We start from the raw sequence: 12,222 nt of genomic DNA, 5'->3' as shown, positions 1-12,222 counted from the left end.
GAGGGTTTTGAATCTATAGTTGAGACGCAGACATTTGCATTCAGACAATCTTTAATTCAGGTAATTTTGTCTTTCTGTTAGTATTATTAACCAATTCTGTTTAAAAAGTTCAGTCTGGCTTTATCATTTTTGCTAATCTATGCTTTAAATATGTGCTGGTAAAATATCTGAACAAGATAATTCTATTTACTGTGTAATGTTTCTTTCAATCTTTCTCCTGTCTTAGCTTAGATTCCAAGAGCACCAAGTAGATATAAAGATCTATGGCAGAAATCCTTCCTTATTGCAATGAGTGGCAATATTCATCTTTGCTGCACAATACGCACATATGCATATCATAGCGTGAGGATAAAAACTTTTTCATGGAGACTTGCTACTTACATCCCTCCCTTTTTTTTTTTTTCTGCTTATTCATGACCACAGTCTGGCATCAGCTCGTGTGTGTTAATGTTTAAATATTTAGCTTCTTGTGAAATGTGCTTTCCTCTATTTAACTTATTCCAGCTTACAGTCAAAAGCAACTTTATTTAAAAGTTGCTTTTGACTGTAAGCTGAAGTTTGTGATTCTTATGTATTTCTAATGACCTTCTGATGAAGTCTAATGGGAATAAAACATCAACACAGATGTTTAGCCTTCGCAAAATAGGGAAGGGAAGTGAGAAATAAGTACCCTCAAATGCAGATACCTCACATATAGCTAACACTCTTATACATCAATTGTATTTCTCTGTGTTGCTTGAAATGCTCTTTTTTTGTTTTTCATACACAGCTGTTGTAGTAATAACTATATGCATTTAAAAGCAGTAGGTGTGATTTAAATAGAAGAAACAGATGTGACGTAAAACAAATGTATATAAAACTGCTGTATTTAAAATAAGAAGCCTGGATTGTAGAAAAGGGTGGGGAAAAATAAATATAGTATAAGCAGCATTCTTTTTTGAAGTTTTGTATAACGATTAAGCTTTTCTAATCATTTCTTAAAGTTATCTGATGAACATGTGTGTTTATTAATGTACTATATCCATTAGCTTGTATTAGAATGAGCAAAATTACTCTTTTATGGGTTCAGATCAGAACTTTTTGCTCACCAAACTGAATTGGTATTTTTTTAATAACTCGCCACTGACCAACTGTTAACTTTATGAAAAAGATCAAAATGGAGAGTGAATCAAGAACTGTTAGGAGAATGGAGCAAAGGTAGAACAAAGAGCAAAAAGAATAAAAGAAGCTGTAGAATTGGAAAAATTCACTTTTATCAAATCGCCAGCTACCTGGACTAATTTCTTCAAACTAATTTTAAGATGCTTTAAAACCTCAATTCTGCATTAAACTAACAATAAAATTCTAGAATAAAAATTTTTCAAAAAGTTGGGTAATGATAAGTTAAGCTCAACTTTTAATATAAGAAGATAAACACTTTTTTTCTTCCCTAAAATGGGAACTTAACTCCCCTGGCACACTTCTAACAAGAGATGACAGTGGGTGAACTCTAAAAGAGCTACTGTTCTTTTTTGTTGAATCAAAATTTGCTTGTTCAGTAAAGTGAACTTGTTTGTTGAATCTGTTCATGAGTGAATAGCACATCTCTTACCTGCATTTGAAGGCTGCATTAAAAGAAACATACGGTAAAGCATGGTTAATACGTCTTTCGAAGGGCCATTCAAAAAAGTATATAAATGAGAAAGCTGCGTCATCCACATTTTAATTTGCTCAAAATGGGATTCCATGCATTGCCTTTAACCATGAAGTAAGTTAATTTGTAAATCAACAAATGTTTGGTGTAAATTTGAATGCTTTAAATGGATTTATTGGTTTAAAAATAAAATATTTGTTTCTAACATGTAAAAGGGCATTGTTTTCCCTAGACCATTTATGTATTTTTGCAAAATAACACCCAAAACTAATTCCAATGTGAGAAAATGTGACTATATTCCAAACTGGCTGAGATTCGTATTTGCGACATAGGTCTGTGGATTGTTCATTTTTTTGAATGGGCAGACTGACTCATGTATGGACATTATTTTATCTATATATCATAAAAAGACTAGTATGTATTATACTTGCAAGTCTCAGTGTTCAAATTAAGTCTGTCCAAGAAAAACACAATTGATGGGAAAAAAAGTTTATCATCTTATCACTAAGATAAACCTGAGCTGAAAAAGGAACATTGAGTAATGTACTTATAAATGTATAATTATGGTAATGTACAGCAAAATGAGTTTGATCATTACATAATTATAGTCACATATACATCACTTGTGTAAACGTTATACACAGTAAGTCAGAAACTCAAACATTTTGTCTCAAATATATGTCATTGCTTTTTATAGATCACTATTTATTACGAGAACACTGTGAACTTTACTAAAAAATTAAAAATGATCTATGCCTCCAACTCCAGCACACATGCACTGTTTAAGTTGTTAAGACTGTTTAAGAAAACTTCATAGCTCATATATAAGCCAGTCAGTAGCAGACATGTTAAATATCTGATGCATCATTCACTAGTCATTGAGTTAAATTCTAAATTTATAATTGCTGAAATGCTGTATTTTTATTGTTAATGTTTATTATTTACTGTTTACTGTTTTTATTTATTGTTAACTGTTACTTTTAACTGTTTTTATTGTTAACTGTTACTGTTTTTATTGTTAATGTTTATGCTGTATTTTTATTGTTAAATTCTAAATTTATAATTGCTGAAATGCTGTATTTTTAATTATTATTCTTTTCATTTATTCAGCAATATTTATTTCAAGTATTCAATTTATTTATTTCAGGTGAAATTTCTAAAGAAGTTCTTTGTGAAGTGATACAAAGCATTAAAGATCCTGGAAAGATGCTGGGACCTGATGTAAATTCTTTTTCTAAATTAAACTAACAAAGATTTGCCTGTTATCTCTTTAAAATAGGAAGTTCAGGGTCATTCTTTCATCAGCTGCTGCAGATGGTTGAGACCCAGCATTGCTTTTTTTTCATCTCATTTATTTTACTTCATGAAAAAGGCATAACTGAGAACTGACTTGAACTACAGTCTCAGATGAGGAGGAGAAAATAAGTGCTATGCGATAATTGCAACACCCATTGTGATCACAGATGGGAGAGTCTGGAAAGCATTGAAGTGCTTATTTTAAAATAAGACTTCAGTGTTATATAGTTACTCTAAAAATTGATTAAATAAACTTGAGAATTTAATAAAATATTCATTGTTACTATGTAGGAATTTATGAAACAATTGTGTATTAAAATTAATGTTGTTTTAAAATACATTGTTGTCATTTATATGAATATGTGTGCTTGTTTTTTGTATTTTGTTTTACAGTGTTATATACATATTTGTGTGTACTTTTGTTTATTTCTTTCAATCATCTTTCCCTAATTATTCATTCATTGTGTGTTTTGCATAATATGTAATCATTCCTATTCCAATGATCATCTGTGCCACCTAATGATCCACTTCACATTTTGACACTGAGTTCTACCTCCTTCATTATACTCTTAAGACCCTAATTTATGGAAGCCTGTTGTATAGAATGATTAGGATTATTGATGTTGTTAACAGCAGAAAATAATTTACGCTGTGATTTCTAACTATAAACCTATCATTATCTCATTTGATACAATACATTAACCTGAATCTATGTATTTAAGGAGCTGTAACAAACTGTGTGCAAAATTATTGCTTTGAGATACCTTGCAAAATGCATGTAATCATTCCTTTTCCACTGATCACTTGTGTCACCTAATGGTCTGCTTCACATTTTGAAATTGAGTTCTACCTCTTCCTTTATACTCTGTGACTCTTAATTTATGGAAACCTACTGTATAGCAAAATTAAGACCATTGAGGAAGTAATTAACCTTGGAAAATTACTTAAGCTCTGATTTATAATTATAAATCTGCATCACTATCTTATCTGGCACAATGCAGTAATCTGAATCTATGTATTTAATGTGGTCACTTATTGTATATGTAAATATGTATTTGGTACTTTAAAATTACTTGTAATTAGTTCTGAGTAAACATACATTGATATTATGAAGCTAATGTGAGAACTGTAGGCTGTTTTAAAAATTGTTGATGAGGAAATCTCATAAAATATGTATTTTTATCAAATCATCAATAATGATAATTAGAACTTAATAATATATGTATGAAAATATATTTTGGCACTTATCTTGAATTTTCAAAGTATGAAATTATTATTTTATACATCTTTAATAATTATTGCAAATCACAAATTGTGTTACATTATACTACTCTGTTGTGTAGTGTAAATTATAAAACAATTTATAGGTTAAGTTAAAAATATATTTACGAAAATTGGTAATTTTTGGCGGTACATGGACACCAAGTTTGTGCAATTCTTTGGCTTGTTATTTTAGCTTTGCATAGGACGATTTTTGCTTCAAAAATCGTTTCTACACAAGGCCAAAATAACAAGTCAAAGAATCGCACAAACTCTGTATCCATGTGTGCATCGACCTATTTTCACTTAAAACACAGAATTGCATAACCTCTGCATTTCGCACTGACTTGACTTTGTCCATGTACACATCGATCTATTTTCACTTCAAAATCAAAGGAGCATCCAATTCTACACTAGAGCCAAACAAAAAAATATATAATCTCAATAAGCTACATTTTAAATGAAATAACAAAACACTATGAACTATTATCGCATCAACGTTTTACACAAAGGAAATATCCACTTATCTTATTTAGAAATTTTTGTGTCTTCAGTCTTTGGCACACGAAATTCCTTAATAGCATCCAAAAAATTTCCTCAAACCATATTCCCTTTCTAATTGAATGCTTTATATGGTGACCATTTGAATCTTTCTTGCAACAAACCCATTCAAAGATGGCTTTGAAACTGATGAGATGGCTGAACGATCTTTATGTTTGATGCATTTCCTTCGTGCATACAGTACACTTATAATGGCTACTAAGTAAACCTTCATTTACACACCAGTCAATTAATGTGTTTTTTTTTTCCCTTTCGTTGCAAATCATACAGAAACTTCAACTTACCACATTCAGCCATTTTACCAAGTAAACCACAAAATAAGCAACACACTTCCTAACTAACATCCAACACACAAACAACCCCTTACAAATCTTTTCCCATCAGTCAAATTCACCTCAATCATGCAACCAATTATGTCATAATTGGGGTTTCCATAACATTCAACTATTCAGGTTACCATAAATGAAACAACAATAATCCAAGGGGGCACCCTTAAATATAAGCTTACCTATGTTAAGTAAGACAATTGATAATTATTTCAAATGTGCAGGTAATATTGTTTTATTGAAAAGAAGGGGGAGAAAACAAAGAATTGTCTTTTGTTTATTTTACAGATACATCATGAGTCATATAAATTTAGTGTGTTAAATTTTGTGATATTTATTTCTATTAAATATTAATTCAGGGATTGTTTTAACTTTCATTTTATTAGGCTTTTGCTGTAAGTACCCCTCGTGATGAAGGTGCACGTATAGCAGAGCGTAAAGGCAAAATTCACGTACATATTGTTGGAAATTCATTATCACAAGAAGTTAGTGACCAAAGCCTTATCTGGATGGTTGGATTAAGAAATCTTATTTCACGTAATCTTCCTGCAATGCCCAAACCCTACATAACAAGATTTGTTTTTGATCCGTAAGTGTGTTTTATGCGACTTTATATGGTTGGTGATATTCTGCATTTGCTATTTCATCCATTTTGTATAATTGTGCAGAAATAATCATAAAAATCTTAATTTTGTTTTGTGTATATTAGATACACAATTACAATATAATTTGTGTCTATTTTGTACAGTTCTATTATCAGGACTAGATTCAGGAATGTGCGTGTGTATGCATGTCTGTACATCTATGTATATAGGTATGCACTATAAACATTCGTACTTACATATATATATGCATACATGAACACATCCATCCATTTCTGGACCCGGTCCTGACAACTAAATAATACTGACATTTTTATACTTTGAGTTTATCTGAATTAATTTTATTAAGAAGCATTCTGTTTAATTTCTGGTTATATGTTTATTTTATCTCTGCAATATTTGAATCTTTCCTCATTATCTGCAGGTATGTTATATAAACAAGTAAAATTGAATCAATGTTTTTTAAGTGTTCGGAAACCTTTTTTTCTTTCTCAGTTGAATATTTTAAGATATATAAAAGAAGACCTCCTCCCTTCTAAAGGGTAGCTGGTTATTCTAGTGAAATATATCTAAATATTTCTGTTATTTTGCTATTCAAGTGTTCAAATGCCTTAATTTCTGCAGATGGATTTCTCTTAAAATACTTTTATTTTCTAGTAAGTTCAGAATATGGGTCTTTTTTACTCTTTTGAAAAGGGAAAATTTCATTAAATTGTATCTTTTTGTTTTTCTTCTCCCTTAGAAAATTACATTTAAAAAAAGTAATTTTTGTACTGTTTCATTTATTTCACAGAGCCAAATGTCACTTCAGTAAAAAGGTCTGCAGTTTGTAATAATTAATTCAAAAAGACTGCATGAAAATTATTGAGGTTAGAAAATGTAAAATTGGTAATATTATATAAATTTTGTCTAATGTTAAGTAGTTTTGCAGTATATTCTGTCAAAGCATATTTAGGTACTTTTCCATCATACCATACATTTTCAGTTCCATATTGACACATTTCTTTCTTCAGGCTTTTAGCTTGGACAAACAGAATGATCGGGAACAACAATAAAGAATACTCTCTAATTTCACAACTGAATCCTAGGAGATATGGCTGACATATTTTTTAATTTTGATAATGTTTGAATAAGGAATTGGTACATCCTCTTTTATATAATTATTGCAGTTCATTTGAATTCAGCTTTGGTTTGCTGCTTCATAGATATGAACTCCTGACACCATTAAGTAAATGAACCATACGGCAATAGCTAAAGAAGTACGTAATCTAACAAATCACGTATATGTTTGGACTCCTTTTTCATTCCAACAATGAGTAAATGCTGCACTGCCATTTCTTCTTTAAATCACATTTTAATTTCGTGAGGTGGTGGTTATTTTCTTACCACAATTTTTCCTTGAGAAGAACGTCTCTTTCTGTAAGAAATAGGATAACCACTTCATCTATTGAAAAATTTCAGTCCATATAGATGAAAAACAGGGCTGCATAAGTGCTGTGGTTATACAGACAATTAATTAGCACCATCAAAAAAGGAAATTTAAAACTTGCAATGCAATGCCTGCTGATTGAAAAAACACAGCAAAAGTCCCAAATAGTATTGCTTTAACAGAAAAACGGCTTTTTTTTTTTTTTTTTTTTTTTAAATAAATATAAACCTTTTTTTTCCTTTTTTCTCTAGGAAACATAAAAATCTGGTGATTGTTGAGGATACCACTGTAACTGGGGGCATTTGTTTCCGCATGTTTCCTAGTCAAGGTTTCACTGAAATAGTATTTTGTGCAGTTTCCCTAGACAAGCAAGTTCAAGTAAAATTTTGATTTACTGTCACTGTATTATATTAACAATATTTTATTTATTATTAGTGATTTTTTTTAAGTAGCTTGACATTTTTATAGGGGTATGGAACACACATGATGAATCACCTGAAAGATTACCATATAAAGCAAAATATTCTGCACTTTTTAACCTATGGTGATAAATTTGCAATAGGTTATTTTAAAAAACAGGTCAGTAAGTGTTGCACATAGTATATTACCCTTTATTATTTTTATTATCAGTTCATGAATCTTTATAATGTTTCAATAATTAGTATTAAAATTTTTCAAGAATTAAAAAAAAATTATTAACATAAAATGCATTATTTATAATGCCTGGAATTCCTTCCTCCAATTTTAGGTAATGCAGTTTTCTTAACCGTTTTATTTCACAGAATAGTAATGAATAATTGCTAATGAATCCCTACAAAAATTAGTTTGCTCAAATTCCTATTTAGTTATTTATGATGCTGTAGTTAAATAGCCTTTAATTTAAACGTCGGAAGGTCGAAAGACAACTTGTATATATGATGCATAGATATTGGAGGTGCAATCAGTTGTTTATGGGGTTCATTTTAGTATAAATAAATTACATGCATTAAATTAATATAAATAGCTCAGCATTTACAGTGTATTGGTTTTACTGTCGCAATTTGAAATATTTAAAAGAAAGGAGGGTAAAAAAGAAGAAACCAGATGTTTAGCTTTCCTCATAAATAGTGATTTAGGAAAATATTGTATTTTTTAAGTCTGAAACTAAGTTTGGTTTTTAGTTTTAAGTTGAATGAAATGTAAATTATCTTTTTGCAATTAGTAGTTTATTATTTAATTTTAATAAGCAAAATCTAACTAACATATGAATCATTATGTAATGCTATATTAAAAGAAACTTTTCTATCTTGTGCCCAATATGCTTTTCCATTTGCTTTCAAATTGAGACTTTAATTAAAAAAATTTCAAATTCAGTAATAATTCTTGCCTATAGAATGCATGCATATAGTATTAGCCATTTAGTTTTTTAAATATTGCATCATTTTATTATTCCACATTCTAAAAACATTTTTAATAATGTTCTATGAAACTCTAAATGTTATCAAAAATTAAATTAGTTCCTAAACTTAATATCTGATCATAATGAAAGAATTTTAATTAATCATTCTACAATGTGTGTGTATAAATATATCTGTACATTAGTGTGCAAAACTTAAACAACAAATTCATTTTTCAACATGCAACCATGAAATTGTTAAGGACATTTTGTGATCAGTGCGGTGAAAAGCCAACTGTGTAGAAAAGTGATGCTTATGCAGATATGAGCACCATGATATCAAAGGGTACACTAGAGCTGGCAAAACTTGAGTCAGCGAATGCAGTACAAGAGAACTTAAAAAAGGAAGGGACATTTCCAGGTATTCTTCTGTAAGTGAAAGTGAGATTGTACATGCAGTATCGCTACTAGAAAATATCAGTATGCTTTTACACATGATAGAATGATTAGCAAGATTTTAGGAGGTGCGTAGTGTGATCTCTGTCACGCAAGAGTGATAACTTCATTTCTATTTTCCTGTGTCTTGAATCTTGCCTGTTTCTATTGTTGTCCTCTGCTACACCATAGCCCTCAAATCATACATTGCTGCCAGAACTGCTGTCTGAGTAGTCTGCTACAGTTTACAAGTTGTTACTGTTCAGTCACCCTTTCATATGCAGTGATCTTTGCAACTATCAATGGCATTAGATATACATGTTTTCTTGAAGCTTTTCATTATTATTGCTTCATCAGTCAAGCCCAATGCTCCCAAAACCTATAAGAAGATCAATTTAGTAAGATATGTAGAAGAATCCATTTTAAAATTTAGTGAACCCCACCTTCTAAATACTTTGATAGAAGGTAAAATTATGTGAGTACTTAAAAATTTTCAGAACTGTATGCTAAAAAAGTTAAGTGAAAAAATATGTGAAAAGATACAGTATATGCAAAATTTATTTCTATTTGTGCAGTTGTACATTGATTTGTTTAAATTTTTTTATCTAGGGTTTTACTATGGACATCAAGTTACCTAAAAAAGTTTATGAGGGCTACATAAAGGATTATGAAGGTGCTACATTAATGGAATGTAGACTTAATCCAAAAGTGCAATATACTAAACTATCTGAAGTAATTCGAGTTCAGAAAGAGGTACACAATTTCTGATAATATTCTTATGTCCATTTTGTGTAATTTCTTGCTTTTAATATTCTATCTGTAATTTAGTTTTCTTAAAATCTCATATTTTTATCAAAGTTCTTCATTCCGTGATACAAGGTAAGGCATAAAGGAGAGGCATTTTTGTAAAAAAATCACAAGATCGTGAATTTTTTTAAAAAAAGAAATTTATTGATGTCCTAAGCTTGTATTTAAATGGCATTTAACAAAACTGGGTGTGGAAAACAACTTGTATACATATGCATTCTTCACAAGAAATAATCACAGAAGTGTCAAGTGGCTAGTGTCAAAGAAGGCCATTGAATGCCACCAAACCTGGAAATGAAGAGAATAACATGCATTGATACTCTAGTTGTGTGAGCTGTTGAATCTTCTGCTTGAAACCACTCACATGGATGGGAATATGTTTCAGTCATAATTCAGGTGTTTATTGGCAAGTTCAATAATTATTAAATAGCTTATCTTGAATTTTCATAGACTTGTAGTTACCTGGAAAATTGAATTTTACACAGTAAAAGGACTCAAAGCATTGAATAAGATTTTGACTTTATCAGCTATCACAATTGTTTACATGTTTTCATTCTTTTTTAGCATCAAATTCTAGTTGTTTGGTTTTATTTTATCTGTTGCCACAAACACGGCAGAATTAAAAAAGACATTACAAATCAAACATCTGGTGCAAGGGCAGTGCCATCTATAGAAAAGAATAAAAAGAAAAAGATAAAATAGAAAAGGATAAAATATTTGTCAATTTGTTTTAATGTTTGAATAGCCAGATATGAAGCACAAGAAGTGTCATACGTAACTGTCAGAAGTTGGAATTCTTTAAGTGGTTCTTCAGAGTTTTCTCTCCAAAAGATTATCTGGAAATCAACATCAATTTTATTGACTAGGAGTCGTCGGAACATTTTTTCTATATCTCCAGTGAGTGCGATACAATGAGTTCTAAATTTCAATAGTATGTCAAACAATTCATTTTGAAGTTTTGGACCAGTATGGAGAATATCATTTAAAAAAACTCCTGAATCAGACTTTGCAGAACCGTTGATTACAACCCGTAGTTTGGTAGTTTCACTTTAATCTCTAGTAACTTCAAAATGAGGTAAATAGAAAAATTCTGACTATGTTTTGAAAAATTGACATTTTGAACAATCTGCATATGATTCATAGTTTGATATTCTCGCATGAAATGTATGTATTGAGTTTTAATCTCTGGATTATGTTGAATTTTTCTTTCCAAGGAAAAAAAATGCTTCTTAGCTTGATTTCTTGAATCACCCAACAGAGCTATATTCTTAATTGGGAGACTGGCAACAAATCTATCATCAGAATTTCAACTAGTGTGATTTAAATAAAATGCCTTAACATCTTGCTCTTCATCATTCAGTGTACTCACTTCTCAGAATTTTTTCATTAAATGTTCAATGTCTACTAAAACATGACAATTGATTAAAGAATTCTGAATTCTATTTGAAACAAACACCCTTCCTGAAATGAGCCAATCCAATTGTAAATTTAGAGCAGATGGTTGGTTTTGATTTCCTACTATCTTCCCAGTTTCAACTAAGTCTAAGCATATATCTGCACTCAGAATGATATCAGTCTGTCTACTTAAGTGAAAAGAAGGGTCACTAATTGTAATCCTTTCAGATGAGGCCAACTAAATTCTGACAGATCAAAGTTTGGTAGATTCGACGTCAACTTTTTGACTACTAAAGCCTTAACAGAAAAGTTCTTATTATCAAAATATGGGGAGTAAAATTTAAATTAGATACTTTCATAACACGGGCAGCAACTGTATCATCAAGTCCTAGGATAGTGTATTCAAACTTTTGAAATGAAAGTTTTAGTCGATTGCAACATGATTCAGTGATTAAAGATGTTTGAGACCCATTATCAATTAGAGCACAGTATCTGAGAAACTATCCTTGATTATTTTTTACTCTTATCACAGCTGTGGCAAGTAAAATTAAATTAGAATTTTTTACGTTCCCTGTGAAGCAAAGCTTCTGGTCTTCTGAGGTACTAGCTGAAGGTTGATATAAAGGCTGATTTTGAGATAAACTTTTTGGGGTAGACTGTACTTGACTTTCAGCTGAATGTTTTTATCAGTTCAAAAAATATTAAGAATTGTGTGATGTTTCTGTTTACATGCCCTGCAAGATGTAGTGAATCGGCATGATTTGGTCTCGGACAGTTAAATCAATGGTTTGCTTTTCGTATGAAGTTCCAATACTCATGAATATTCATTTTAAGAAATTTCTCGCACTTATATAAAAAATGTGGTAATTGGCAAAGTGCGCAAGAATCCTGCCTTAACTTTACACTTGTTTTAAAAGCAAAAGTTTTGTTAATGAATTTTACTGATTTGTCTTGAATATTATAATTTCCCTTTACACTCTGAAGACTTCTAGCTTGTTTTTTCAAAAACGAAAGAAAATTTTTTAAAGATGGAAAATATTTTATTCTCTAGCGTTAATTCCCACTTGATTTTAAGTGAATCTTCTAGCTTATCTTGTTATGCA

General features: G+C 30.3%; 1 protein-coding gene across 5 annotated transcripts in view; it reads left to right on the top strand.

Moving 5' to 3' along the window:
• The window catches only part of Gcn5 (Gcn5 acetyltransferase), a 93,493-nt gene that overhangs the window by 64,841 nt on the left and 16,430 nt on the right, over nt 1–12,222 (top strand). For all 5 annotated transcript variants that reach the window (XM_035360245.2, XM_035360242.2, XM_035360243.2 and 2 more), the window contains exons 11-15: nt 2,781–2,854; nt 5,463–5,665; nt 7,359–7,485; nt 7,576–7,686; nt 9,527–9,670. In XM_035360245.2, the coding sequence (XP_035216136.1) occupies nt 2,781–2,854; nt 5,463–5,665; nt 7,359–7,485; nt 7,576–7,686; nt 9,527–9,670 (659 nt within the window). The remainder of the gene's footprint in view (nt 1–2,780; nt 2,855–5,462; nt 5,666–7,358; nt 7,486–7,575; nt 7,687–9,526; nt 9,671–12,222) is intronic.

This window comes from Stegodyphus dumicola, chromosome 4 (genome assembly GCF_044657685.1).
Source record: "Stegodyphus dumicola isolate Sdum_Otavi_A_Nest chromosome 4, ASM4465768v1".
Taxonomy (NCBI): Eukaryota; Metazoa; Arthropoda; class Arachnida; order Araneae; family Eresidae; genus Stegodyphus; species Stegodyphus dumicola.
This window is presented reverse-complemented; position numbering and strand designations above follow the sequence as displayed.